This window comes from Sprattus sprattus (genome assembly GCF_963457725.1).
Source record: "Sprattus sprattus genome assembly, chromosome: 8".
NCBI classification, from domain to species: domain Eukaryota; kingdom Metazoa; phylum Chordata; class Actinopteri; order Clupeiformes; family Clupeidae; genus Sprattus; species Sprattus sprattus.
This window is the reverse complement of record NC_137927.1, coordinates 15,737,051-15,761,312: the sequence shown is the minus strand read 5'-3', so window position 1 is coordinate 15,761,312 and position 24,262 is coordinate 15,737,051. Positions and strand designations below refer to the sequence as shown.

General features: G+C 45.6%; 1 protein-coding gene across 1 annotated transcript in view; it reads right to left on the bottom strand.

Moving 5' to 3' along the window:
- piezo1 (piezo type mechanosensitive ion channel component 1 (Er blood group)) overlaps nucleotides 1–24,262 on the bottom strand; it is a 64,155-nt gene that overhangs the window by 18,411 nt on the left and 21,482 nt on the right. Inside the window, exons 3-19 of the mRNA XM_080843982.1 lie at nucleotides 17,108–17,230; nucleotides 16,074–16,116; nucleotides 15,687–15,840; nucleotides 8,456–8,666; nucleotides 8,008–8,221; nucleotides 5,847–6,024; nucleotides 5,449–5,556; nucleotides 5,037–5,127; nucleotides 4,508–4,611; nucleotides 3,849–4,109; nucleotides 3,519–3,624; nucleotides 3,142–3,323; nucleotides 2,798–2,946; nucleotides 2,397–2,555; nucleotides 976–1,088; nucleotides 510–673; nucleotides 126–302 (exon numbers count right to left, since the gene is read on the bottom strand). Coding sequence (XP_080700108.1) covers nucleotides 126–302; nucleotides 510–673; nucleotides 976–1,088; nucleotides 2,397–2,555; nucleotides 2,798–2,946; nucleotides 3,142–3,323; nucleotides 3,519–3,624; nucleotides 3,849–4,109; nucleotides 4,508–4,611; nucleotides 5,037–5,127; nucleotides 5,449–5,556; nucleotides 5,847–6,024; nucleotides 8,008–8,221; nucleotides 8,456–8,666; nucleotides 15,687–15,840; nucleotides 16,074–16,116; nucleotides 17,108–17,230 — 2,537 coding nt within the window. The remainder of the gene's footprint in view (nucleotides 1–125; nucleotides 303–509; nucleotides 674–975; nucleotides 1,089–2,396; nucleotides 2,556–2,797; nucleotides 2,947–3,141; nucleotides 3,324–3,518; nucleotides 3,625–3,848; nucleotides 4,110–4,507; nucleotides 4,612–5,036; nucleotides 5,128–5,448; nucleotides 5,557–5,846; nucleotides 6,025–8,007; nucleotides 8,222–8,455; nucleotides 8,667–15,686; nucleotides 15,841–16,073; nucleotides 16,117–17,107; nucleotides 17,231–24,262) is intronic.

The following is a 24,262-nucleotide window of genomic DNA, read 5'->3' as shown; positions in this document are numbered from 1 at the left end:
GTGTGTCTGTGTGTCTGTGTGTGTGTGTGTGTGTGTGTGTGTGTGTGTGTGTGTGTGTGTGTGTGTGTGTGTGTCTGTGTGTGTGTGTGTGTGTGTGTGTGTGTCTGTGTGTGTGTGTCTCCTACCAGAGTGCAGTTGTTGGAGTACTCGATGGGGTTGACAATGCTGAGCTGGTAGAGCATCTTGCAGACGATGATGACACACACCCAGGCGGTGGAGAGGCAGGAGGCCATGTGTCTGAAGCGCGCGTACGGCATGGCGAAGGCCCACAGCACCACCAGCACCAGGTTCATTACTGAGGGCTAGTGGACGGAAATTACAAACGCATTAACAAGTCATTACTTTACCTTCAGCTTAAACACCTGTCTGCTAACAAACAAAGGGTCCATTCTTTATGCATAAGATCTGTGAACAAATACCTCACAAACACACACGCGCACACATACAGACACACACACACACACCACGTACAGAGACACACACAGACACACACACACTAGTTCACTGACCTCTCCTAGTGCCACCCACACCACGCAGAAGGCGACCATCTTGAGGATGTGCAGCTCCAGCAGCCTCCAGATGAAGGCCTGGATGTGGCTCAGCGTGTCGTCGAACTTCCCAAACAGCACTATCAGCCGGTCCATCACCAGCCCCCACTTACTGGGCATCATTTCTGAGGGGGGACAGCCAGCGGTCAGGTCAACCTCTATTCAACATTCTGTCTGATGTGTGCTGTTCTTTTCTGACGAAAACCCTTTGTGCTTTTTCGCAAATGTATGACCCTGACTTGGTATGTCAGAATACCAGCCGTATGACAAAAAGGGAAACCGTTAACAGTGAAGGTATAAAAATGAAAATTAAATGATCAGAAATATACTGTAGGAAAAGTGGCAGAATCATGATATGACAATTATGTATGTAATGTGATGAGAACTAACACAGCACGGGGAACATGCAGGGTAAAATAGTCCTCACCGTCATCCTCCAACTCTTCATCGTCTCCGAGATCTGTGACGAGCTCCTCCTCCTCCTCAAAGCCCACACCGTCTGTACAGGGCGCCGCCTCAGGCCTCGGAGCGTTCCTCTTCCTGAGCACAAATGATGGACAGACAGACAGTCAGTCTCTTTTAAGCCTCCTCTTTTCAAATCAACCTATGGGGTGGTACAGACCAGCTTTTATCTTTGAGTTTCGACCTTCAACGTGTCGTCAAGGATACATGGTGCATCAAAGACACGTGCCAACTGGCCAACATTCATCTCCTAACTTTACAGGCCCAGCACTGACAGCTGGCCCTCAATTAAGAGGATATTCACCCTCACATCAAAAGAGGAAGTACATCCAAGAAAGTACATGGTGTCACACTGTTAGCATTCCTCTGTTACTCCTACAGGTAAAAGCCCTTCAACAACCCATTTCTTTAGAAGAAATAATACCAAATGAATTGTGTCCAGGGGGAAGAAATACATCAAGAGAAAATGGTACTTAAAAATTCAAAGCCTCACTATCAGCATGAAGAATGGTATTCTTCACCATTATACGTGACTTATGTGCAGACATGTGACTCGGATCAAGAGGCCCATACTATTAGTTATCATGTCACAGTGTTGTGTAGATGACTATAATTATGGAATTCAGAGTGCTAGTTTTCTAGTTACACACATTAACATTTGGCAAACATGAACTAACATACCATTGTGTATCAACAGTGCCTAAATACAGCTTACACACATTTTCTGAAAGTGTTTCACTTCAAAACTGCAAAACTTCTACACCCAATTCACAAAACTGCACGCACAAAATGTTAAACACCTCTTATCTCCTTGAAACACTACATTCAAAATCAGATTTTTGCAAACACCACCGTTCAAATGGTTAGATTTTATCAATTACTAATTACACACTAGTGTGATTACCCTAAAACATTCTTATCCTTGTCAGGTTAATGTGTGACAAAACAGTATTATCATTTTTGATGTACATAATATTTTGTGTATTCATTCGTCAACAACACAACCAATGTTCTCCTTAATATAAGAACTTGTTTATATTTTGGTGGTCTTGCATTTTAAAAGGCAAAAAGTTTAATGAAACTTAAAGTTAAAAGACTGAGAATTAGGTAAAAGCTTTGCCAATTTTATGTGAGGTTTTGCTCATTGAGTGACAGGTTTCAGAAATCATGTGTGATGTGTCAAAATTCTGTGTGTGAGTCGCTTTAAAAAAATGTAAGAGTACTGAGGCCTGACTGATCGAATTCCAAATGAATTGCAGCTTTTCCTTTAGTCCTGCACGACAATTTGAAACCTGGGGGCTGTAAACGTTTGTTGTTATACAAGCTTCCATTTGCTGGTGTGAGTCAGACAAGGTGTGAGTGACATTTTGGGTGATGCAGCCTTGCCTGTGGATGGGGCTGACGTGGTCCAGGTCTGTGATCTTCATGAAGGGCCGGTGGAAGTAGTGTAACTGCAGGATGCAGGCAAGCAGGAAGAAGCCCGGGATGAGGATGCTGGAGAAGAGCTCCGACAGGGCGAAGGTCTCCAGGCCGATGTCTGCCAGCCTACACAAACGAGTGAAAACCTGCATGTTCATCACCATCTCGTGCCTCAGACATCCTCATTTTATGGGAGTGGAACAGCTTACATTTCCTGACGAATGTTCCTCTCTGTTTGTCTCATAAGATTATGTGTTGTGGTGGTGACATGAAACAAATGGAATTGAATTTGCCCGTCCAGTCAGCAGGATGTGCATTCAATCTGTTTCCTTTTCATTTAATTTAGGTTTGGGTGGGCTCGGACTTACTGCTCTTCTGTGAAGCCAGTGAAGTTTTTCCAGTAGTCCGGGAAATCCTCAAACTGGAAGGTGTAGATGGTGATGAGCACTAGCATGGTGTACGCCACCACCAACCACCAGAAGACCTTCAGAAGCCTTCTCCACAGGGAGTAATACACCTATGAACAAACCATGTTGATTAAGGAATGGTATATGTAATCAGAAAAATACATACAATTAGAACTGAACAGTCATTCCCTGCTACATAAGACATAAGGCATAACGATTCAAGCTTGAAGAAATAATAACTAACTAATGTTTCATTTTCTGAGCGTGACCTGTCTGTTGCTTTGGAGGTTGTCAGGAGCACTTACTTGATACACACACATGCAGAGCAGGAACAGCAGCATGTAGACGATCTTGTAGCCCACAAGCTTGCCAGCGAAGCTGACCATGATGAACATGCCCCCGCACACGTAGATCCAGTACTTGGCGTATAAACTCATCACCATGCCTCCAAGGACCTTTAGGACCGACTCATTTTGCCCGATGCCCTCTGACCCCACACAGATTTAGGGAAAGAGAGAGAGAGAGAGAGAGAGAAAGAGAGAGGGAAGGAGAGAGACATTGACTTGAGGTTAAGGTACACATTATCATTTCAAGCTTTTGGGTCCATTTGGTCATCCATCCTTCAAATCATTCAGCCCATGGCCTGCGTGTTTGCTCTGGATTGCAGGGAGGTCTTTCTTACCACCAGTTGTCACCTCTGTGAGAGGGGCAGCGATGCTCTTCTTCTTGCTGAAGTTGTTCTTCACCGACTGCCGCAAGAGCAGCCAGAAGGTCAGGGTGTACAGCAACTGTGACAGAGACACAGGGCAGAGAGGTTCTCAAAAACACGTTCCAACCGCAGCACAACTCTTCTGATCTCTATCTATCTGTATCTTTCTGAATCTACAGGAACCTGATCTTTGTGTTCATCCATTTATTCTTGGCAACAAAAAAACTCTACTGTAGGAAGATTTGTTTGTGTTTAGCGCTAGTCTACATCTCTCATGATGCCCCTGTGTCCACTGGTCCTCACCATGGCACCCAGGCGCAGGCAGGGGTATTGGGCACGGTCCAGGCCCAGCTGACGGAGGCTCATGGTGCCCACGTGCTGGGGCAGCTCGGGCTCCAGCTCCATGGCCCACACGTACTGCAGGCCGCACAGCGCCAGGCCGTACAGCAGGATGAAGGGGGAGCAGAGTGTGGCGAAGTGGCGACGCGCCCGCATCATCCAGATCAGACACGCCCACAGCAGCAGCACAAAGGTCAGCCAGCTGTGGTATGTAATACTCCACACCTGAAGGGGGCAATATGTAACAGCAAAAAAACAAAACATGACACGGCCATACAAAGTAACTAAGATGCTGTTGGTGTTGGGCCTACTAGCAAGCTAGCTGGTAGTTTGATGTTAGCAGACCTGTCTGGGATCTAGAGAGGTAGAGGACATAGTATTTAGAGTTAAACTGAGTCATGACACAAGACCTGTTTTTACTATGCTCAATCAGATTTATAGATATACTAGTATTACAGTAATTAGTGAGTTTACATGTTCTCCAGTTCTTAACTACAGTAAGTGCTCTTGCAATCATACACGGCACAAAAAAAGATGGTTAGAGGAGAGCATGATACATCTGGTTTAGGTTTGAAGACGTTCAATATTATTAATGATGTGTAATGAATAGATGGAAGTCGTACCATCATGGCGATGAGAGCGCAGATGTAGCTCTGCTCCATGACCATGCGGCTCACCAAGAAGAGAGGGCTGTCTCCATGCTGAGCAGGCGGGGAACTACCGAGGCCTGAGCAGACCAAAGAGAGGAACCAGAACCATTCAGTTCATCTTTCATCACGTTCCACTGACTCACTCCATCAGCTCATCTACACATCTTGTAGGGCTATGACTATAATAGTGATATGAATAACAAGAGCTCTAATTCTGCATTAGTAGTGCAAAGCTTTGAGATCGAGACAGTAGTACAGGAGGTAGAGAAGTCGTGTAGTAATCAGAAGGTTGCTTCGATTCCCTGTCAAAGCGTCCTTGAGCAAGACACTGAACCCCTAATTGCTCCTGAAGTGCAGTGTGCCATCAGTGTAACATGTAAAATGTATATACATCCTTGTAAGTCTGCTAAATGACGAAATGTAAATCAAATGTAAATGTAAAATAATTTAGGCCGCATTTAAATCAGTCAGGGTGGTGATGCCTTAAATATAGTAGTCAAACCTAAATCTGGTCGGCTAGAGCCGTTGGTCACATGAGAGTTGGCTCCCTCTGATTCAGTCGTTGGTGACTCACCAATGGAGATCAGCATTTGCTGAAACACAGAACAGTTAAATAAACATTAGTCACTCCACATGGAAACACTGACAGAAGTGATGATAGTAGTCATGGTACGAAAAGTACACAATATTATTAGCTCCATGCAACACGATACAGATGCAATTATTTTAACAATACTGGCTTTCAAATACGGTAGCCGTGTCAACAGCCTCATCTTTAATTTCCCTTGTTTTCCATGGACCTTTTTACCACAGTTCATCAAGCTGCACAAACACACACACACACACACACACACACACACAACATATACACACACACACAAAACACACACAGTATGCGTTCTGTCTTTTTCCACCTTGGTATCATCCTCAGTGCTTTGTCTCTCCGGACCCCAGGGACGCAGTTCCACCTCCTCTCCTCCACCTGGCAGCACGTCTTTGGCACTCAGTTTGCCTTCTTCATGCTTCAGAGAAACAACAAACACCGGCGGCATTAGTTCAGACACGCTAAACACAAAAAAACCCAGAGAGAGAGAGTAAGTGACAGAGAGTGAGTGAGTGACAGAGAGAGAGAGAGAAGCCTCAGGTATGAGCACAAATCTGAGCCTGAGTAAGAGAAAGCTCTACCTGTTAATGAGAACCACATGTGTCAGTGTATTCACTCTATTTGTTTCATTTTAGAAGTAAATATGAAGAGTGTGTCATTTATTTGCTAGAATTTTTTGTGAAACCGTCAAATGATTATTTGAAGCACCTTGTCAGGGCCGCCATGGCCACTGATCTTCAGGACGATCGCCACAGTGATATAGAGGAGAAGAAGGATCCCGGGGTTGACGTAGACTGGCCAGTCATGCTCCGTGTTGAGGATGAGGTCATGGGAGGAATAGGAGGAGCAGTTGCCAGGCTTAATGATATCCTTCAGGCCAAACAGTCTGCATGCAGGATAGAAAGGAGAGAGAGAGAGAAGAGAGAGAGAAAGAAAGAAAGAGTGAGAGGGAGGATGGGACAGAGGCCAACATCAGGTCAAGTTGATCTACAGCGTCTTGTTTGCTGTAATGTGGTTTATTCACCCTTCTCTGACCCCTATGTATCACAGTGTGGCATACCAGTGGACAGGGGCTACATTTGTGGGGCTGGAGGCATGTTTCTCTGTGAGGCAATGAGCCAGAGAAAGAATGAGTGACAGAGATTGAGATAGAGAGAGTGAGAGGAAGAGAGAGAGTGATAGAGAGATAGAGTTAGAGAGAGAGAGAGTGAGTAAGAGAGAGAGAGAGAGAAAGAGAGATAGGGAGAGCTTGAGAGAGAGATAGAGTGAGAGAGAGAAAGAGAGCAGACAGATGAGGCTACAGGACCTCCTCGGACATCCATCCGTGACCTCTGTGACCTCTGCCTATCCTATGCCAGTGGAACACTGCCTGTGAGTCTGACTCCCCATCCAGAGCACCAGGAGCCGTGAAACTCCTGGCCTTCAAAGATATTCCAAAAAGCATGCATTCCTGAACAATCTCCACCAGCAACATTCCTCACGTAGTTGTTCGTTCACACAGTCTTGCTTTCTTTTCTAGCAGTGGGGTTGTGCTCCAACTTCCATTACTCCAACACCCTTATCATACCATATGCCCCTTTCCACCTTTTCCACTCTTATCCCTCTCACACGTACAGCAAACATGAGCCGAGGGGAGAGAGACCACTGATACGCTAGAAGCGTGAGGGAATGAAAGGAGTGAGGGAGCACTATGTGCCGGCGCACATGCCAGCGCTGTGAGACTTTAAACACCTGCTCCAGTGTGGATAGAGCAGAGGTGCCCAGGCTCATGATGTGACGGATTACAGCGCAATACAGAAATACACTTCAACCAGCAACATCTGTTTTCTCCTCGATCCATCCTGCAGTTTTACAGACAATGAAACTCTCACTATGAATCACTAGTAGAATAAGTATTCAGTATAAACCATGACATTTATTATATATATATCTTACATTATTTAAGGATGGATGTGTAAAGCCTAGTACTGACTAAAATGTCTCTAAACTGGACAAACCCAATTTTGCTCTCATAGCCATGGATAGAAAAGATCCTTTGTGGCGCTCGAATATAGTTCCACATGATCTCATTTGTAGGTCAAAGATTAGAGTTACTCCAGGAATCAAGAAGAGTTAAAACAGGAGTGACCTTTATGCACTACAAGGACCCCTTTTTAAATAGTGTTAATGTTTCTTAATTAACCAGTCCCATGGCTATAAATCTGACAAAGAATTCATCCTTCTCTGATGAATCTGTCATTCATTTTAATGCCATTCATTTTAACTGACAAATAAACCTGAAGGCACAGGCAGAACAAACTGCTCCACAGCTTTACAAAACATGAACTCCGGAAACAGAAAGAGGAGTTGTCAGATTCAAGGCTGAAAGACTCCGACTAAAGGCTGAGAGTTTCAACAAATGTTCAACTTCAAAGTAAAGTCGATATGATCGGACCTGATCAGCATGTAAAGGTTATTAGCAGTGAAATTGGTTTCCTGGGTTAACGTTACAGATCTCGATAAAAAAAAAAACAATAAAAAAAAACAATGAGTCTCTCACTTATCAATACTAACAGGACAACAGCTTAATTTAGATTACACTGAAGTTACACAACATTGTTTCAGAGTCCTCGTTTTAAATCTTAACTCCTGTCTTTGAACCTGAACCTGAATCTTGCCTTTAAATGGTCTGGACCCAGTTGCCATGAATCTGTCCAAATTACACAGTAGAACACATCCAAGAATTCTGAGAATGTGTGGAGTCTCTAACAGGTTTGAAAAGGGAGAAATGTTCTATTGCTAATATGAACATCTCTTCACTTCAATCCTTTTAAGTGGGAAGTATTCAGTAGAACTGCTGTGGGTGGGTGATGCAGTATTCATTGCTTACCTGGCCCACAGGCTGGCTGGGGGGAAGATTCCCTGAGCAAAAGGGCTCTGGTAGAGATAAAGGCAGACCAGATGACCAGCTGTGAAGAAGCCCACCATCACACACAAAGCGTTGAAGCCCAGGTGGCTGATGGGAAAGTGGCAGGCCCACCACGTGCACACGCCGACGAACAACAGGAAGTAGACAGCAGAGAAAGCGGATGGCAAGGTAATGCCTTGAGGAAGAGAGGGAACATACACTGTGAGATCAACAGACACACATGCGCACACATGCACACCACACACGCATACACACACACACGCACACATTCGCCCCAACTTGTCATGATAAGTCTGTTGGTCAGTCTGTTGTTTAGAACAATCAAAGCCCACTCTGTCCCACACTGCTTGATTCGACTCTGAGAGTGCATCAGTGGTGTTGGTTCAGTGGAATGTGTTTGGTCTCTCACCTGCCAGAGCCAGCAGAGTAATGGCCAGCACGCGCCCCAGGTCCCTGAGGAAACGGTGGGCCGAAGCTCGCAGCCTGGCAGCCAGCAGGGCCGCTGCACTGGGGAGGCCGTTCTCCTCTTCCTCCTCTTCATTGTCAGCCACACTGGGGGACAGCCGACCTTCTTCCTCCTCCTCCTGCTGCTCCTCCTCCTCCCCATCTTCTTTTTCTTCCTGTATTTGGGCAGTTGGGGGAAACGGGTATATCAATCACTAAAAAGACCAAACTATCACTGCCTCTGCATGCAAACCCAGTCTCCTCATAGGAACACAAAGCCTGTGTTTCTTGCAGTAAATCTTACCATTTACCAAACACATTTGCTTCTCACTGCATGTCTCTCATGTAATGAGGTGTGAGCTGAAACACGTCATGACAGACGTGTGGGAACTATAGATAAATCACACATGTGCCATATGAAAGCATACAATTCCCATACAAGGAAGGAAACACTTAGGGGGCATGCTGCATGATTTGGGTCTGTATTTACATCTCAGTGACTAATATCCAAACTAAAGGTTTTTCTAGAACGCACTGATGCAGTCGTGTGGAGTAAACATGGAAAACACTAGATAAAGTATAAAAGACAGAAAAAACACATGTTCTTCATTTAAGGGGCCAGTCCTATTTCATGAGATCAACTTAAATGTCACTTGTGATTATGCTGCCCTTTAAGAGTCAATTTACAATTAATGTGTCTGACTTCCAACACAAGGCTAATGGAAAATCTCAACAGAAGTGTAGTAATGTCATGGAAAGCTCTTAAACACTTACACCTGTATTATAAAATGTGTACCAGAAGTCTACCTTCAAATAATAGCAATAATGTGAAAAAGAGAGAGACACACCATCCCCCACCATCGTCATGGTAACCTTTGACATTACTGGAAAAAGTGACTTCACTGGGTGTGGAGGGAAGTGTTTGTTAGCCCCAGGAGTTAGACTATCATTGTGTGTGAGTGAGATAGAATGAAAGAATGACTAATAGAGCAAGAAAGAGAGAGTGAGTGAGAGAGTGATAGAGAGAGAGGTAGAAAGTGTGTGTGTGTGTGTGTGTCTGTGTTTGATGGCATCTTGCGTATGTGGTTTCTGTACGTCTGTGAGCACGACTCTAACACTTGGCTCTTGAGTCACATTGTTGCAATTGCTGACCTGTGCATGTGTCACTGGGACTGCAGAGCAGACACTCGCTTGTGAGGTGAGGTGAGTCTCGCAGAGAACCAAGCTGTGTGTGGTCCACAAAACACAGACAAATCTGTGCTGAATGTGTGTGTGTGTGTGTGTGCGTGTGGTACCATAGTGTGAGTGTGCATGCGTTTGTTTGCATGCGTGTGTGTGTGTGCAATCTGGATCCGGCCCTCTGACATGAAATCACAGCATTCCAAACACACCTTCCCCTCCATCTGATTTAGTATGGCCACATATTTCTGCGAGTGCTTGGCTTACAGGCAGCAGTGACACGCCAGCTGATTCTACAGCCCTCCCAGCGGGAGATGTTGCCCCAGCGAAACCCTAGAGTGGTCAGAGGCGCAGCAGATTCCCCTCACTTTGAAACTCTAAATCCCTTTAAAAGTAATCCACTGTAAATGATCCTGAGAGAAAAGAGCTAAACGAGGAATGAGGACACATGGACTGAAGTCTGCTGGTTCCTCGTGTCAGTGGGTTGCAGCACATGTGACAGGGGCGCAGAACCTTTATGTTTGGGCATGAGTGGCAACGTGATAGAGACACATGCCACTCAAAGGAGATCCGTGCAGTTTACTGAAGTACTAACATGGATTTCATGTTAAGCATCTGATGATAATGGGGTAGCTTAGTTTTTCTACTTAATGTCATCCAATAGTTGATCAGGAAAGGCAAAAAGTGACAAAGAAAAAGAGAAAGGAGGGAAAGATGAAATGAAGGAGGTAAGGGACAGAGAGATTAATAGAAAAGGTGAAACAAATTAAAGAAATACAAACCAGTGCCAAAGATTGTGAAAGACTATTAGAGAGGGATAGTTTGTAACTCAGTTTTATGTGCCATTCTGGCTTGCTCGAGCAGTTGTGTGTCATCATGACTCTGGAAAGATGCTGAAAATATTCTGGCAGCCTTCATTCACTAACCATAAAAACAGACACGCACCTGCAATAACACCGCAGGAGAGTCCGAGACTGATGGTGCATATATCAGTGTTTATAGCACTGCCTAAACCCAGATTATCAGCAGCGTAAATACAGAACAAACTACTCGGCTAATTCATGCAAGCATTTATTGTGAAGACGGTAACATGTGGACCTTCCTATTCCAATAGCAAGGTCATCCAAGACAGATTTTAATGTCGTCTGAAAGAGTCCAGATATCTGAAGACTAAAGTCCTGGTGTTCATCATACTGTCATCAACGTTTTATTGGTGCTTTGTGTCCTGTGGAAAAGCCTCCTTAGTTTCCATACAGGATGTCTCTAATGTCATTGATGAGACTTGTAGTACTAACTTTCCATAAGGGAATGGCGCAAACAATGCTGTCTGAGATTTTGTTGTGCAAACCCATTATCGTTGTGTCTTGAAGGGTGGGACAGGGAAAGGTTTATGGGAGAGTGAGATACTGTTTGTGTTTATGGTGTTTATGGGAGAGTGAGATACTGTTTGTGTTTATGGTGTTTATGGGAGAGTGAAGTACTGTTTGTGTTTATGGTGTTTATGGGAGAGTGAGATACTGTTTATGTTTATGGGAGAGTGAGATACTGTTTGTGTTTATGGTGTTTATGGGAGAGTGAGATACTGTTTGTGTTTATGGTGTTTATGGGAGAGTGAGATACTGTTTGTGTTCATGGGAGAGTGAGATACTGTTTGTGTTCATGGGAGAGTGAGATACTGTTTGTGTTTATGGTGTTTATGGGAGAGTGAGGTACTGTTTGTGTTTATGGGAGAGTGAGATACTGTTTGTGTTCATGGGAGAGTGAGATACTGTTTGTGTTCATGGGAGAGTGAGATACTGTTTGTGTTCAGATGCAATAAGCTGACCTCTCACTGCACTGCCTCTTTGACCTTGAGTATGTGGAGAGTCAGAGGACCTGGTGTGCATAGCCAATTAAAGGAATCTGGATAGTGTGTTTTCACTTTGCCATTTCACCTAGTCCTCATTCATCTCCATGCATGTGTTGTCTCTTATCATCCTCCGTAACACTCTGCATTTCCTAAGTCTGTTATATCCGGCCATAAGTCTTAATTGACCTGGATGTCTCCCCCTTAACTTATCTTTCTTTCATGTGGATTGATGCTGCTGGCCGATTGATGCTGAGGAATGATGGATTCTGGGAAATGCTCTATGGAGGAGTCCAGGCACATTCCCTAACAGAAGGGAGTCTCCCCAGAGTGGAGTCGACTCCCACTGCTGCTAAACTCTCACCCTTATTGCACTCGAGTTTCACTTCTTTTCATGCCATAAATACTGGATTTTGGACTCATTCCGTCACCTTCCTCCCCCTAACCTCCTACCAAAATCATTACGTAACCAAAAATCACCTTATCTCTGCATCTGTGTTCCAGTCCCCAACTTACTCTTTCTATCTGTCACTCCACTTGCATTAACATGGAGCGCATTTCTTTTTCCAAAGCAAATTAAAGTCCAATCAAGGCAAATCTCTGTGTTGCAGTGGAGCATTCGCGTTTTCAGAGAAGGATATTTCCGCAGCACCATCAGTCACTGGAGCTCCAGGTCCACCCTTCCTCCACCACCTCCATGTGATGGCACTGCCTGACCAGGGGCCCCCGTGTTACTGGACACTGTCAGGACACGTCAGCTCCGGGGAGACGGCATTCCTCATCAAATGAAGTGTGAGGGAGATGCCTCATGTGTGCGGGTCAGGGGCCAGGGTCACTCAAGCCAAATGAGATTCTATTTGTAGATGGTCTGGGGCTGCTATATAGAGAAACATCTGATGATCCATCACTCGGAGGCACTAATCAATGTCGGCCCATTTGTCTTGTACCTGTTTTTAGACCTGTTCTTAAGCAGCCACTCTGGCAATAACATGAGCCGCGTGGCACTGAAAAATGGAGAAAACCAGCTGGTCTGTATCTATTTAAGGTGCATCTGCAGTGGGGCATCTAGGAGGTGGGCATCTTTCAAGATGGTTTTGGCCATCTAAAACGACCAAACCGAGCAAAACATCGCTGATGAATCAAAAATGGACAGCCTTTTTGCCACCACCATTGGCCTTCATTTCTCTGTTTTGTAGAGAATGTCAATTCTTTTAATTTTTTCTGATATCCTCATCCATATTACAAAAGACTGGATAAACCACAGTGTGTTTGCAGGCTACAGTGGGCTTGCTGACATTGCGGTTAGCATTGCGGACTGTCATGTCTGTTTTATAGTGGAACATTTTGATGAGCTTGTAGATGGTGATGTGTGATGTATGTTACTGCAATTCAGGGGCATGCAGACAGGCACCAACGCCAGCTGCAACCCATCACACACTGCATGCAGCCCAGGCCACATCAAAGCCCGCTGTGCCAGCCAAGCCTGGCGTGGCAGGAGGCTCTCGTGTTGGCAAGGGCTGCAGCAAGCCTTGCGGTTGCATTGTTGCAACAAGCGTTGGCCACATGTTGCGACAACCCTCCTTTTAATGCGCTGAGGTGGGCATACGAGTGTCTGTGGGAATGTGGAGATGTGGCCGCACCTCACACCTGTGCAACAGTGTTGTGGCTTTTAGGTCGCCACATAAAAGGAGCTGCATTTAACAATGCACTGCTGGTGGGTGGGATGCTTTAATGATGATCAATTGCTTTGAAAATGGTAACACAGTAATTCCATAATCCTGGTATTACTGGAGTATTGAGATAAGAATTAGGGTTTGACTTAACTGTTGTCTCAACATGCTGAGAACTACAATTATATAATTATTTCCCAGTAAACTATGACACTGGCTTTTCAGGTTATGGAGTTATCTTAACTGATTGTTTTCATTTTTCTCCACAACAATAACCAGCTGGCATCATATCATAATCATATCATATCATGAGGAAGAACGTGTACTTTATGTTATGTTTCTGAGGTCAGCAGTCTCTTGCTCTGGCCAACATGCAGCCTGGCCCAACACAGAATGTGCCCAGAGACTCAAAGAATCTGAAAGAGTGGGTGTTTGAATGAGGCAGTGTCTGTGCCAAGACAAGGAAGGGTGCAGCCAAGTGGTGATGGTGGGGTGCGGTGCTCTGGGGCACCCAGTCAATGAAACACGGCCTTCGACAGAGCGCACAACCCACATGTGATCCATCACCTCTGACACGTGGTAGGAACACAGGCCTGACGTAGCCGTTAAGCGCAGCTGAGGGAGGGCCCTTCAGAGCGCGAAAACAAAACAGATAGCCCCTGCACGCTGCAACACTCCCGGAACATTCTCTATTGTTGGCTAATTTGGGCTCTGTGAGCGGAGTGCGGCTGGGGAGCAGTTGGGCCGCGCTCGCTAATTGATCTAATAAAGGTCTCATTTTTCTCCCGCTTCCAGGGATCACGGGGCAGCCTATGTTTGTTGACGCCGTTGCCTAGGCAACATGAGTAGGAAGTCATGCTGAGGCACCCCAGGCAGCTGTGAGGGCAGAGAGCACTCAGACAACACTGAGAGAGAGAGAGAGAGAGAGAGAGAGAGAGAGAGAGAGAGAGAGAGAGAGCTAGAGAGAGAGAGAGAGAAAGAGGGAACTTTGTGGAGGTTTTGCAACAGACGAAAGAGGGAGGTACTTCACGGGGTGTAAACAGTCTTCTTGCCTCTTGCTGGCGTCACATGAGGCTGCTGTACACACACTATGATGCAGGTGTTGCTCTGGCGTTTCAGTGTTGCCCACTCACACTCAAATATTTTTCCACTGGATTTGCATAACTTCTCCCAGCTGTTTCAGCAGACTGAGTGGGCTTATTTTTATGCATTACAGTAAAACTAGAGTCCTAGAGAGACTGAGTGAATAATGATGCTTTGGCATAGATTCATAATGATTGTGTGAAGGGTAGTTAAATTGGGTAAATTATGACAGAGAGAGAGAGAGAGAGAGAGAGAGAGAAAGCCAAGCTCTCTTGACGTGGGTTGGGGGTCCCCTTCGTCTCCAGGTCAGACACACACACACACACACCCGCTGCTAACAATAGAGCTCTGTCCCAAAAGCTGCAGAAACCACCCTATTACCTCATCTTGGCTCCACAGGGCGAACACACAACAGCACAGTAGCTCACCCAGCCCACCACCAGCACAACAACTCAGCTCCACTGCATGGCTTATGCGTGTGTGAGTTACACACTTAAGTGTATGCAGCAACATGAGGAGAAAAAAGCAGCATGTAAAAAGGTGGGGAAGAGAGAGAGATTAAAAAAAAGGAAGAGAGATAGAGGTAGAAATCTGACTGCCTTCTTGAACATCTGGGGAATAACTAATGTTTCTCCTCCAGAATCATATCTTCACACATCTACACCATACATTGGTAGGTCATTCCAAGCTTCCTTCAAACAAATTAAACATTAAAAAACAAATCAAATATTAGTTCAAATCACCACTGCTGTTTCACCCCTTCTTATGCAAATCATGAATGGTACAGGTTTATGTGTTTAAAAAAAAAAATCTTCAGCAGAATAATGATTCTGGTCAGAGTGAAACTCACACAACTGCGAAAGGCGGTTTAAAACTGGTTTTGGTCTTGCCACTGGTTGTTGCACAAGTGTGAATACCACAGACATACTGCTGTAGCAACAAACTGAACCGCGAGTACCATGTGATCCCGTCTGTTCTGAACCTGAGCCTAGAAACAGTGCTCCTCTGTGATCTCACCATGGCAATGACTAAGATCAACAACTAAATATGAAAAGAGATCTGAAGCCATACAGCAGAAACATTATGCCCAGTACTTCACAATGTCATAAACAAAGCTGGGTCTATTAAATCCTTGGCTATTAATAAAATTGTAGTTATAACATAGATGCTTATTGTTCTAGAGAACGAACAAATCACAGAACAAAGTCATAAAACAAAACCAGCAGCATTTAATACACTTGTGTATTATTTCCTTACACATTGAAAAAGACTTTTAGGGTTGACAGACAATGAGAGCTCTTTCATCTATCTGTCCTCCAAGGTCAAGGGGGTCAATGTTTGGTGTTGGGCGGATCTCATTGCTACTATCTGTCTATCTGATAGTAGTGGTGTCCTTGAAACCACAGGGCACTACTCACCTGCACGGAATTCTGGATTGTTGGCGAAGTCAGGCCTTCCTCCCTCTTCTTCACAAGGCGGTTGCAGGTAACCATGGTGACCAGTGAGATGATAAATATGCCCAGCTCCGGGGTCAGGAGCCTAACCATGTTCCAGGGGTCATCCAGGGGCAATCTTCAGATCACAGGTAGAAAAGAAGGGTCTTGGTTATTAGACGCTGTGTTGTATTAACACATTATGTCACCCCGATCATTTCACCAGTGCTACCATTACAAAATAATGCAATTGATAGTTGGTGACTCAACCCAGAGCCCATACATGCATAAACTACACCATCATACAGCATACAACACCAGTGGCATATGGTCAAGTAAAGTAAACACAAAGCCAGTGAATTCAAAACGCACCTGGACACCCCAACATGTCTTGACAGTGTTTCCACTGAGCTGCCTGGGATAAAAAAAGAAACAGACAAAGAGAGAGAGATTTAAACGCAGAGAAAGAGAGATACAGAGCTCAAAGACAGACAGTCATTAGAGTATACACATGGTCGGGTCATTCTCTGACACTCCAAAAAGCTGCTGTGGAGGAACTCAACCCTAGGGACCCTAGGGCCACCACAGGACAGATCCACAGCTGCTGGCCCTGCCACCAGCGTGACACCGGGCCTGCCGCCGTGCCCCCCAGACTGAAGGGCTGCCAGCAGGGCAGCTCCCTCACAGACTGTGGCTGAAGGAGTCAGACTGGTGACTCACAAGGGCTGACAGACAAGAATGCCTCTCTTGTGAGGAAACTCTCTGGCTCAAAGGGACAAACAGATGAGAAGGGACTGAATATCAAAAAAGGGACAGGCCAAAAGAGAACTTAAGGGAAACACACACCCTCATGAGCATGCACACACACACAAACAAACACAGACAGACAGACAGACAGACACACACACACACACACACACACACTCATGAGCATGCACACCGAACAGACAGACACACACACTCATCAGTGCACACACACACTCATGAGCATACATACACACACACACAAACACACACTCATCAGCGCACGTACACGCACTCATGAGTGCAGACACACACACACACACACACACACACACACACACACTGGTAGTCTACTGACAACTAGTCTTGTGAACATGAAACTCCACAAACAGCCTGAAGAAAGTGTTCCCAGCAGCAGTTAATGGGAGTGTGGTACACTGTGTTTAATAGAGCTGAACTTAACAAGGCTGTATAAACCCAAATAAACAGAACCACCATTTCTTTCACTGTTTCTTAATGAAACACACACACCCACTCACACACACACACACACATGAGTGATGATGTACAGATCCATGTAAAGGGAGTGTATGTAACGTGAAAGCGCTGATTTGATGGTGTGGCTCTAGATTAGTTTGGGCATAGTTGTGGAGTTTACTCACAGTTCTGTCCGAGGGCATCATCCAGCTCAGGGATGGTGTAGAGGCAGATCTGGAAGGAGACATGGCCGAGCAGGAAGAGCAGGCTGGTGGAGAAGAGCGCCTTGATGAAACGCCCCGTGTGCCCTACACATGGAGAATGAAGACAGAGAGAGACAGCGTTATTTACACTAGATATGCTGATATTTGTTTTGACATTGGGGAGAAAACTAAATGGAGGCAAATTCAATTGTCATCTTTCAGCCGCACACCTCGGTTGAAGAGGCCCTTCAGTCATTTGGACAGATGTGCCCCAGGTGAGTTCAAGTGCAGTTCATGTGGACACTTAAGATAAGGCTGAATCTACAACTAATCTGCATTCACAACACCATCATCAGACATGAGCGCAGCAACTCCAAACAGTGTAAGTCACAACAGCACATGATCGTATATGAACCAACTGTTATGACTTTGTGGAACTTTCTGGAGTTACATGTGAGATTTTACAGAATGATTAGCTGCAATGATAGCGACAATCCCAGACTTCACACAATGGAATTCCCTCTGCCCTAATTTCAAGGCCGTCTGCTGAATGTGACCTAAAGCTAATTTAATAACTTGGCAACATTATTTTGCTATTTTCATGACATGAGCAATATTCTAAGCACAAACATGGGTGGGTCAGCACAATGCTGGGGGATGTCCACGCACAGACCTGGGAGTTTCATGTATAAATGAGTTCCTTCAAAACTCCTTTTTCTGTGAAACTTCTAAATTATTTCATGTTGGGCAAACCTCCCGCACAAGAACCTCCATGCATATCACTCTGGTCATGACCAGAGATTTGTTGTTTGCTTTTTTGTAGAACAATTACTGAACAATGTGTGTTACTGAATGCGAAATAAGGTATGGTCAAATCATTGGCTGACAAATAATGACTTAATAGCCACATCCTCTAATTACTCAACCCATTTATGCTTGATTGCACCCTGCTTTGTCATTGAAATTAGCTAATATAGTGTAGGTATCCCCGCCTATTCTAACTGCATGGTTGCTGATCCGCAAAGCTAGTTTGCGTTGCTTGTTGCCCTACGCATACAGATACCTACAGTACATCGTCCAAACACACATACACTCCCCCCTTCTCTCTGACACACACACATGCACAACCCATACACATAAGCCCATTAGCACATATGTTTTATGTCAACGGAAGCTAATTTAGTCAGCACACACCTGTACAGTTAAATAACCAAATCTCACTCAATAAAATGCTCCCCCAACCCCCCAGGTCCAACCCCCCACTAAACCCTTTATGCCTCAAATAGAGTCTAAACAGGGAGGCTTTGATATGGCTCACCATAAACCTGTCAACGCCCATTATAATGGCAAAAAAAGCAACAGTTAATATACTGACTTACGCGCACGGATCAACACACATACAAATCCAGCCACCATACAAATGCAAACACAGCGGCCATGGTGTTTGCATAGCAGCTCACATTTGAAACCGACGTCACCCACAGACCTCGCTCTGCACAACACCAGAAAATCAGTATGTTCTGATTTTTTTCTTCTGTGGTCCATAGTTAGGTGGCTAGATTTTAGTGCCTGTGTTTGTCACTGCGAGCCATGCAATTAAATCGTGTGGCTCTAAAACCAAGGCATTATCTCATGACTCAAGCCTTAAGGCACTTCATTTACGATCAGTGGCCCACTAAAAACATTTAAAACAGCGAGGACTGAATTAGCTGCCCAATTAAAAGCAGACAATGCTGATTAATAAACATCTACTGGGTGGGTGAGCTAATTTTACTGAGCTTTCTGAAAGGTACTGCATATAATATGAAGGGTGACAACAGTCAAAGTGCTCAAAGAGTTTCTTCAGTATTCATGAATATATTATTTTGCAATAATCACTTACTGAGGCACTCAGGTCATTACATTAGGCCACTGCTCCTACTGCTAGAGTCATAATATCAGTTAATGCTCAATTGCTCATGCTCGTGTTGAGGAATGTGAGTTGGTTCTCTGTAAGATGGTAAACACATTCATCATGGAGCCTATCTCTGGGCTGGACTGGATTGGTATGAAAGAAAAACATTGCTAACCTAGGAGAGAAGAGTGGACATGGCTGACTATAAATCTCTCCCATATTAGAGGCTCTCTTGGTGTCTCATGAAGTCGGCGCCTTCAAGCGTGCCAGAAAAACAAGCCCGGTAGAGTTAAGTGTTCTGGAAAGAGGCACACAGACTCGAAGTGGGAAAAGATACTTCGGCGCGAAAAAGGACTGTGTCCAGCCAAGACCCCTCAGCCCACTCTGGCTCTTCCGCAGCCAAGAGCCACACACTGATTTACAACGGCCTGCGCCATTTCATCTGCCACTGAGACAGCTAGATGAAGGTCCCCTGTCAAGCAGGCGAGAATGAATTAGCCCTTGGTCATAAAGCCCCCCACACCACACCACAGGGCTAGCATGGGCTGAAATAGACCCTGCCTCAAGATTATTTTCAAATATGTGAAAAACGTATGTGAACATGCTAAGTATGTTGACCCAGTTCATGTAGAAAAAGGTTACAACTCCTCTATTATTAGTAGTAAATGAAATAACCCTTTCCCCACTGTGGATGAAATATCCTCATCTATGACAGTTTGTCAGGCCTGGGCATGACTGGTTTATTAACTTCTTCATGAGGAGATAAGTGCTTTTCCATAACCCTACCCTAACCCACAGTCCCCGAACTCCTATCTGAAATGTTTGTGTGTACCCAGGATAAAAGTGTCCCGAAATGAGCACTGCGAGATCCACAAACATCTGACCAACATACTTGCACTTCCCTTATAACTGCAGAACCTCAAACGCAATTAGCCCGAAGTCAAAGCCTGCGCTAGTAAATTGTATCCTATTTTAAGACTCAGATGGGAATGCGGTGATACATTCCTGTGTTCCAATAAAATTAGGAGCGATAGTAAAATAAAACGTTTTTTACAGGACCTGGCTGGAGACAGGTCTGGACCACATCTCAGACCAGAGCCTTCTATTACATAGCTGGCCCATGCGTTCTTGATTGGGAAGATCTACAGCAGCGAGGACGCCATGCAAACATGGATTCTGGCCATAGTTACAGAAGCCCACTAGGCAGGTAAGGCTGTTCACAATGGGGTGGTTCGGAAATATGAATATGAGTGTGAACTATCCTGCATTGGTTCAACTCTCCACAGAGTCCTAGGTTAGACGCATGGCCACACCAGAGCACCAGAGCAGAGGGTACAACTGGCAGGAGAGTTGAGTATAGACTTTGTTAGGTTGACTTGGCAGAATTAGCTATGGGGCGATGGAGTCCTAAATCAAGTCTTTCCTGAGCTTTGTTTATCTTTCCAGTTTGTCTTTCTCCGAGGCCTCAACCACATTTTTCTCCAGTGACGTTTGTTTAAAAGAGTTAACTTCAGGATTCTCGTTTGCAGATGTTGTAGGTACTCTAACGACCGACCCTGTCACCTTCACCTTGTCTTTGTCATAAACCATAAATAAGATCAGCCATGCAAGGGTGGATATTATAGAATTTTCCACGAAACAGGATAGCTCTGTAAGATTTTTTTTACAAGCATGGTTATGAACATTGTTTTAACAAGTCTTGGGACTCTTATGCACCTGATGTGGCAGACCCTCACCAAGCCCCCTCAAGGGGTACTGGGTTACTGGGAACTGGCCCCGGACTCTATGGAAAGAAAAACAGCCTTTTGCGATGGACCGGGAAACATTCTGTTTTACGCCCTGCCGGCGAGAATGGCAATAGCTATCATAATCACACAGCTATAGTTTGGAAGGTTATCCTGCTGAAGCCGTTCCAATTCCCAGAGAGGGAACCCACTGACACTGTGATGAAGGAGGACGGTGTCTTCGAGTTTCAGGATGACTTTTCTCATCAGAGGTGACAAAATGAAAACTTCCTAGCCTGAGAACGGCCTGGGGCTGTTTGCCTTCTGGCTGGCTGAGGGGAAAGTCAACACGATTCAACTCTTTGCAGTGCTGGATTCAATTTGAGCTTGTTTATTAAGGAGAAACTGTTGCGAAAAAAGGAGGGCAAAATGGTGTGACCTGTTTATTTTTCCGGCAGCTCATAAAGGCCTGGTTTAGGTGCAGAGAGTAAACGAGTGGCTGTTAGGAGAGGAAGCTCCTGGCACTGGGCAGAGCAGGTATGGGTGGGTGGAGGGGGGTGCTGTGAGCAGAGCAGGTACGGATGAGTTGAGGGGGGTGCTGTGGGCAGAGCAGGTATGGATGGGTGGAGGGGGGTGCTGTGGGCAGAGCAGGTATGGATGAGTTGAGGGGGGTGCTGTGGGCAGAGCAGGTATGGATGGGTGGAGGGGGGTGCTGTGGGCAGAGCAGGTACGGACGAGTTGAGGGGGGTGCTGTGGGCAGAGCAGGTACGGACGAGTTGAGGGGGGTGCTGTGGGCAGAGCAGGTATGGATGGGTGGAGGGGGGTGCTGTGGGCAGAGCAGGTATGGATGGGTGGAGGGGGGTGCTGTGGGCAGAGCAGGTACGGACGAGTTGAGGGGGGTGCTGTGGGCAGAGCAGGTATGGGTGGGTGGAGGGGGGTGCTGTGGGCAGAGCAGGTATGGATGGGTGGAGGGGGGTGCTGTGGGCAGAGCAGGTATGGATGGGTGGAGGGGGGTGCTGTGGGCAGAGCAGGTATGGATGGGTGGAGGGGGGTGCTGTGGGCAGAGCAGGTTTGGGCAGGGCCTTCAGCAAGCCTGTTGATGTGCTCTTATTTTCTTTCTTGGAATCATAGGCATGACAACTATGCTGCCATCTCATGTAAAGATTTTAGGGTACAGAGAGGGTTAAAAAGTGCAGACTTCTTTGACAAGAAAATCGCAAAGAGAATATTTTCATTCCTCCTAAAGATCCTAACAAGATCCTAAAATGAGTTATATCCTTATGAGATATCATGTTAGTAGTTTTAATAGTAAATGACTGAGCACCTGTTCCTGAAATCAACAATTATTTAGGGTTAATATAAACAGTAGTAATGCCAAACCCATTTTGCACTTGTTCTAATTCCAATTAATCACAAACCAGGAATAAATGGAGGAAGATGAACTGTGACAGATACACTTATGCAACATTGGAACATAAAAAAATAGCACATGGAGAAACTTTCTCAGGGATCCATCTAAGTCACTTCCTGTTGTTGTGGTAGGTGTGGGAGAGCGCAGGGCCTGCTGAATCAACACAGAGGCATGGAGACCCTACTCCGGCCAAGGGCTGAGGGCACACCACAGGCAGACCCAAGAGGCTGAGCATCCTCCTTCTGGAACCTTCTACGCCTCCAGCAACCTCCCAAAGCCAACTGTACAGAGGGTCAATGAGGCAGGGATGACACTGAGGATCCAACCCATGAATGTCATGCTGAGCATGTAGGGGGTTATGGTGATCTGGGATCCAATCTGATGGATTTATAACTGCTGGCTAGGAGCCAGACAGTAAGTCTGGCAGGGAAATAGGTTTCCTGAGGAGAATTATAATCTGCTTAATACAGCGTGACATTATTAGTGAGCAAATGTGCCCGAACATTAATAAATGTGATTAAAATAATAATAAAACAAATCAATGCAACTGCACTTACTGGTAACATATTGTCTCTCTGTCTAGAATAAATACATAAACAACAAACAGACAGCAGTCTTTAATCCTACTCCAAAAATGAAGTACAACTAAGTTAAAGTACCACAAACCATAAAACTTGCAATAGCATGGTAAAAACAAACGTTACTCCTATATCAGCCGAGACTCTCTGTACTGTTGCTGTTTTTGCTACTCTTTGTAGTACAGTGCTTCCAGTGGTTGTTATGAGGTTGTGTTTGACCTCACTTCATTTTATGATTTCTTAAATGACTCCTGACAGTCCATCACACATGAGCGCTGGATGCGCTGGAAAACAACTTAGGCCTGACTGCTGAAAAGAAATGAGCAAAGGCATTTAATTTGGCACGCGCCGCACCCCCTTCCTCCGTTACCCGCTGCAACAGGAAACGGTTCCGACAGAACAATCTGAACATTGGCGCCCTGGGATGACTGATTGCATTTGAAAAGGTGCTGCTAGCTCTGAACAGGGAGGGATTTGCCACAAAAACCCCTGGCTGTGATGCCGGATAACCCCACTGGTCTTTGCGTGAGCACAGCCGTCTAGAAATAACCATCCATGCAGGCGGCAGTAGGGCACAAGCACAATATTTGGCCTCCTCTTTATCAGCGGCAGCAGATGACAATGTGTTCAGTTAACGGGGTTAATTTAGATAACACCGCCCGGATCACTCAACATCAAAACACTGCCTGATGAAAAGGGAACGATACACAGAGTGTGTCGAGTTAAACGTGTATCTATCTTCAGCAGGAGCGCTCATGTTCATTATTTTCTGATAGGCTTATCAGAGATCCCTGTGACAGCCACAGCGCCAGGAGGGAGGGTGTCTCTCAGCGAGAGTGCGGACCGGTTTAATTGCGTCCCCTACTTGACCTCAGCGGAGGTGACTAAAGCACCTGGTAGTGGAGGTTTGGCAGCAGCAGATGTCTCAGATGCCTCAGAGTCAGTCGCTCATGGTTGTTTCCTCCCTGCCGGAGCCAAAAGCTCGAGGTAACCAGGTCACCTATATAACCTAAGTCTAAGTCGTCTTTTCAGGGGGGGAGAGGCTGAGGGAGGAAATTGTGACTTAACTTGACCTGAATACGCTACTTGGCCCGGCACCTTTAGGGTTGGGTCAGGGGATTCAGGTTGGTGATCAACACTTTCCCCTGCAGACATCTGGACCAGTGGTAGCAGGAATGGGAACAGGAGCTGGGAGGACGGGACAGGCTCTAAATCTCTCTCTTTCTCTCACTCTCTCTCTCTCTCTCCTTCATGCTCATCCTTCAGCTGAACCCCTGATTGCGGGCATCTGGCTCTGCGAGGCTTCCCTGGCTGGGCAGAGTGGGAGTGCAGTTAATCCATCCCAGGGAATAAACAAGCTGCTTTTCATTAGAGCCGTTAATATTGTTTTCTGTCAGGTTTCATTTAATGGTGCCTGGCAGACCCACAGATTTTCCGAGAGGGGAGACTCTCTTCTCCTCGCCAAACGACTCCTCCTGAAATAGACCACTCTACTCACCCTAGCCCACAGACAGAGTCATGTGATCCCCT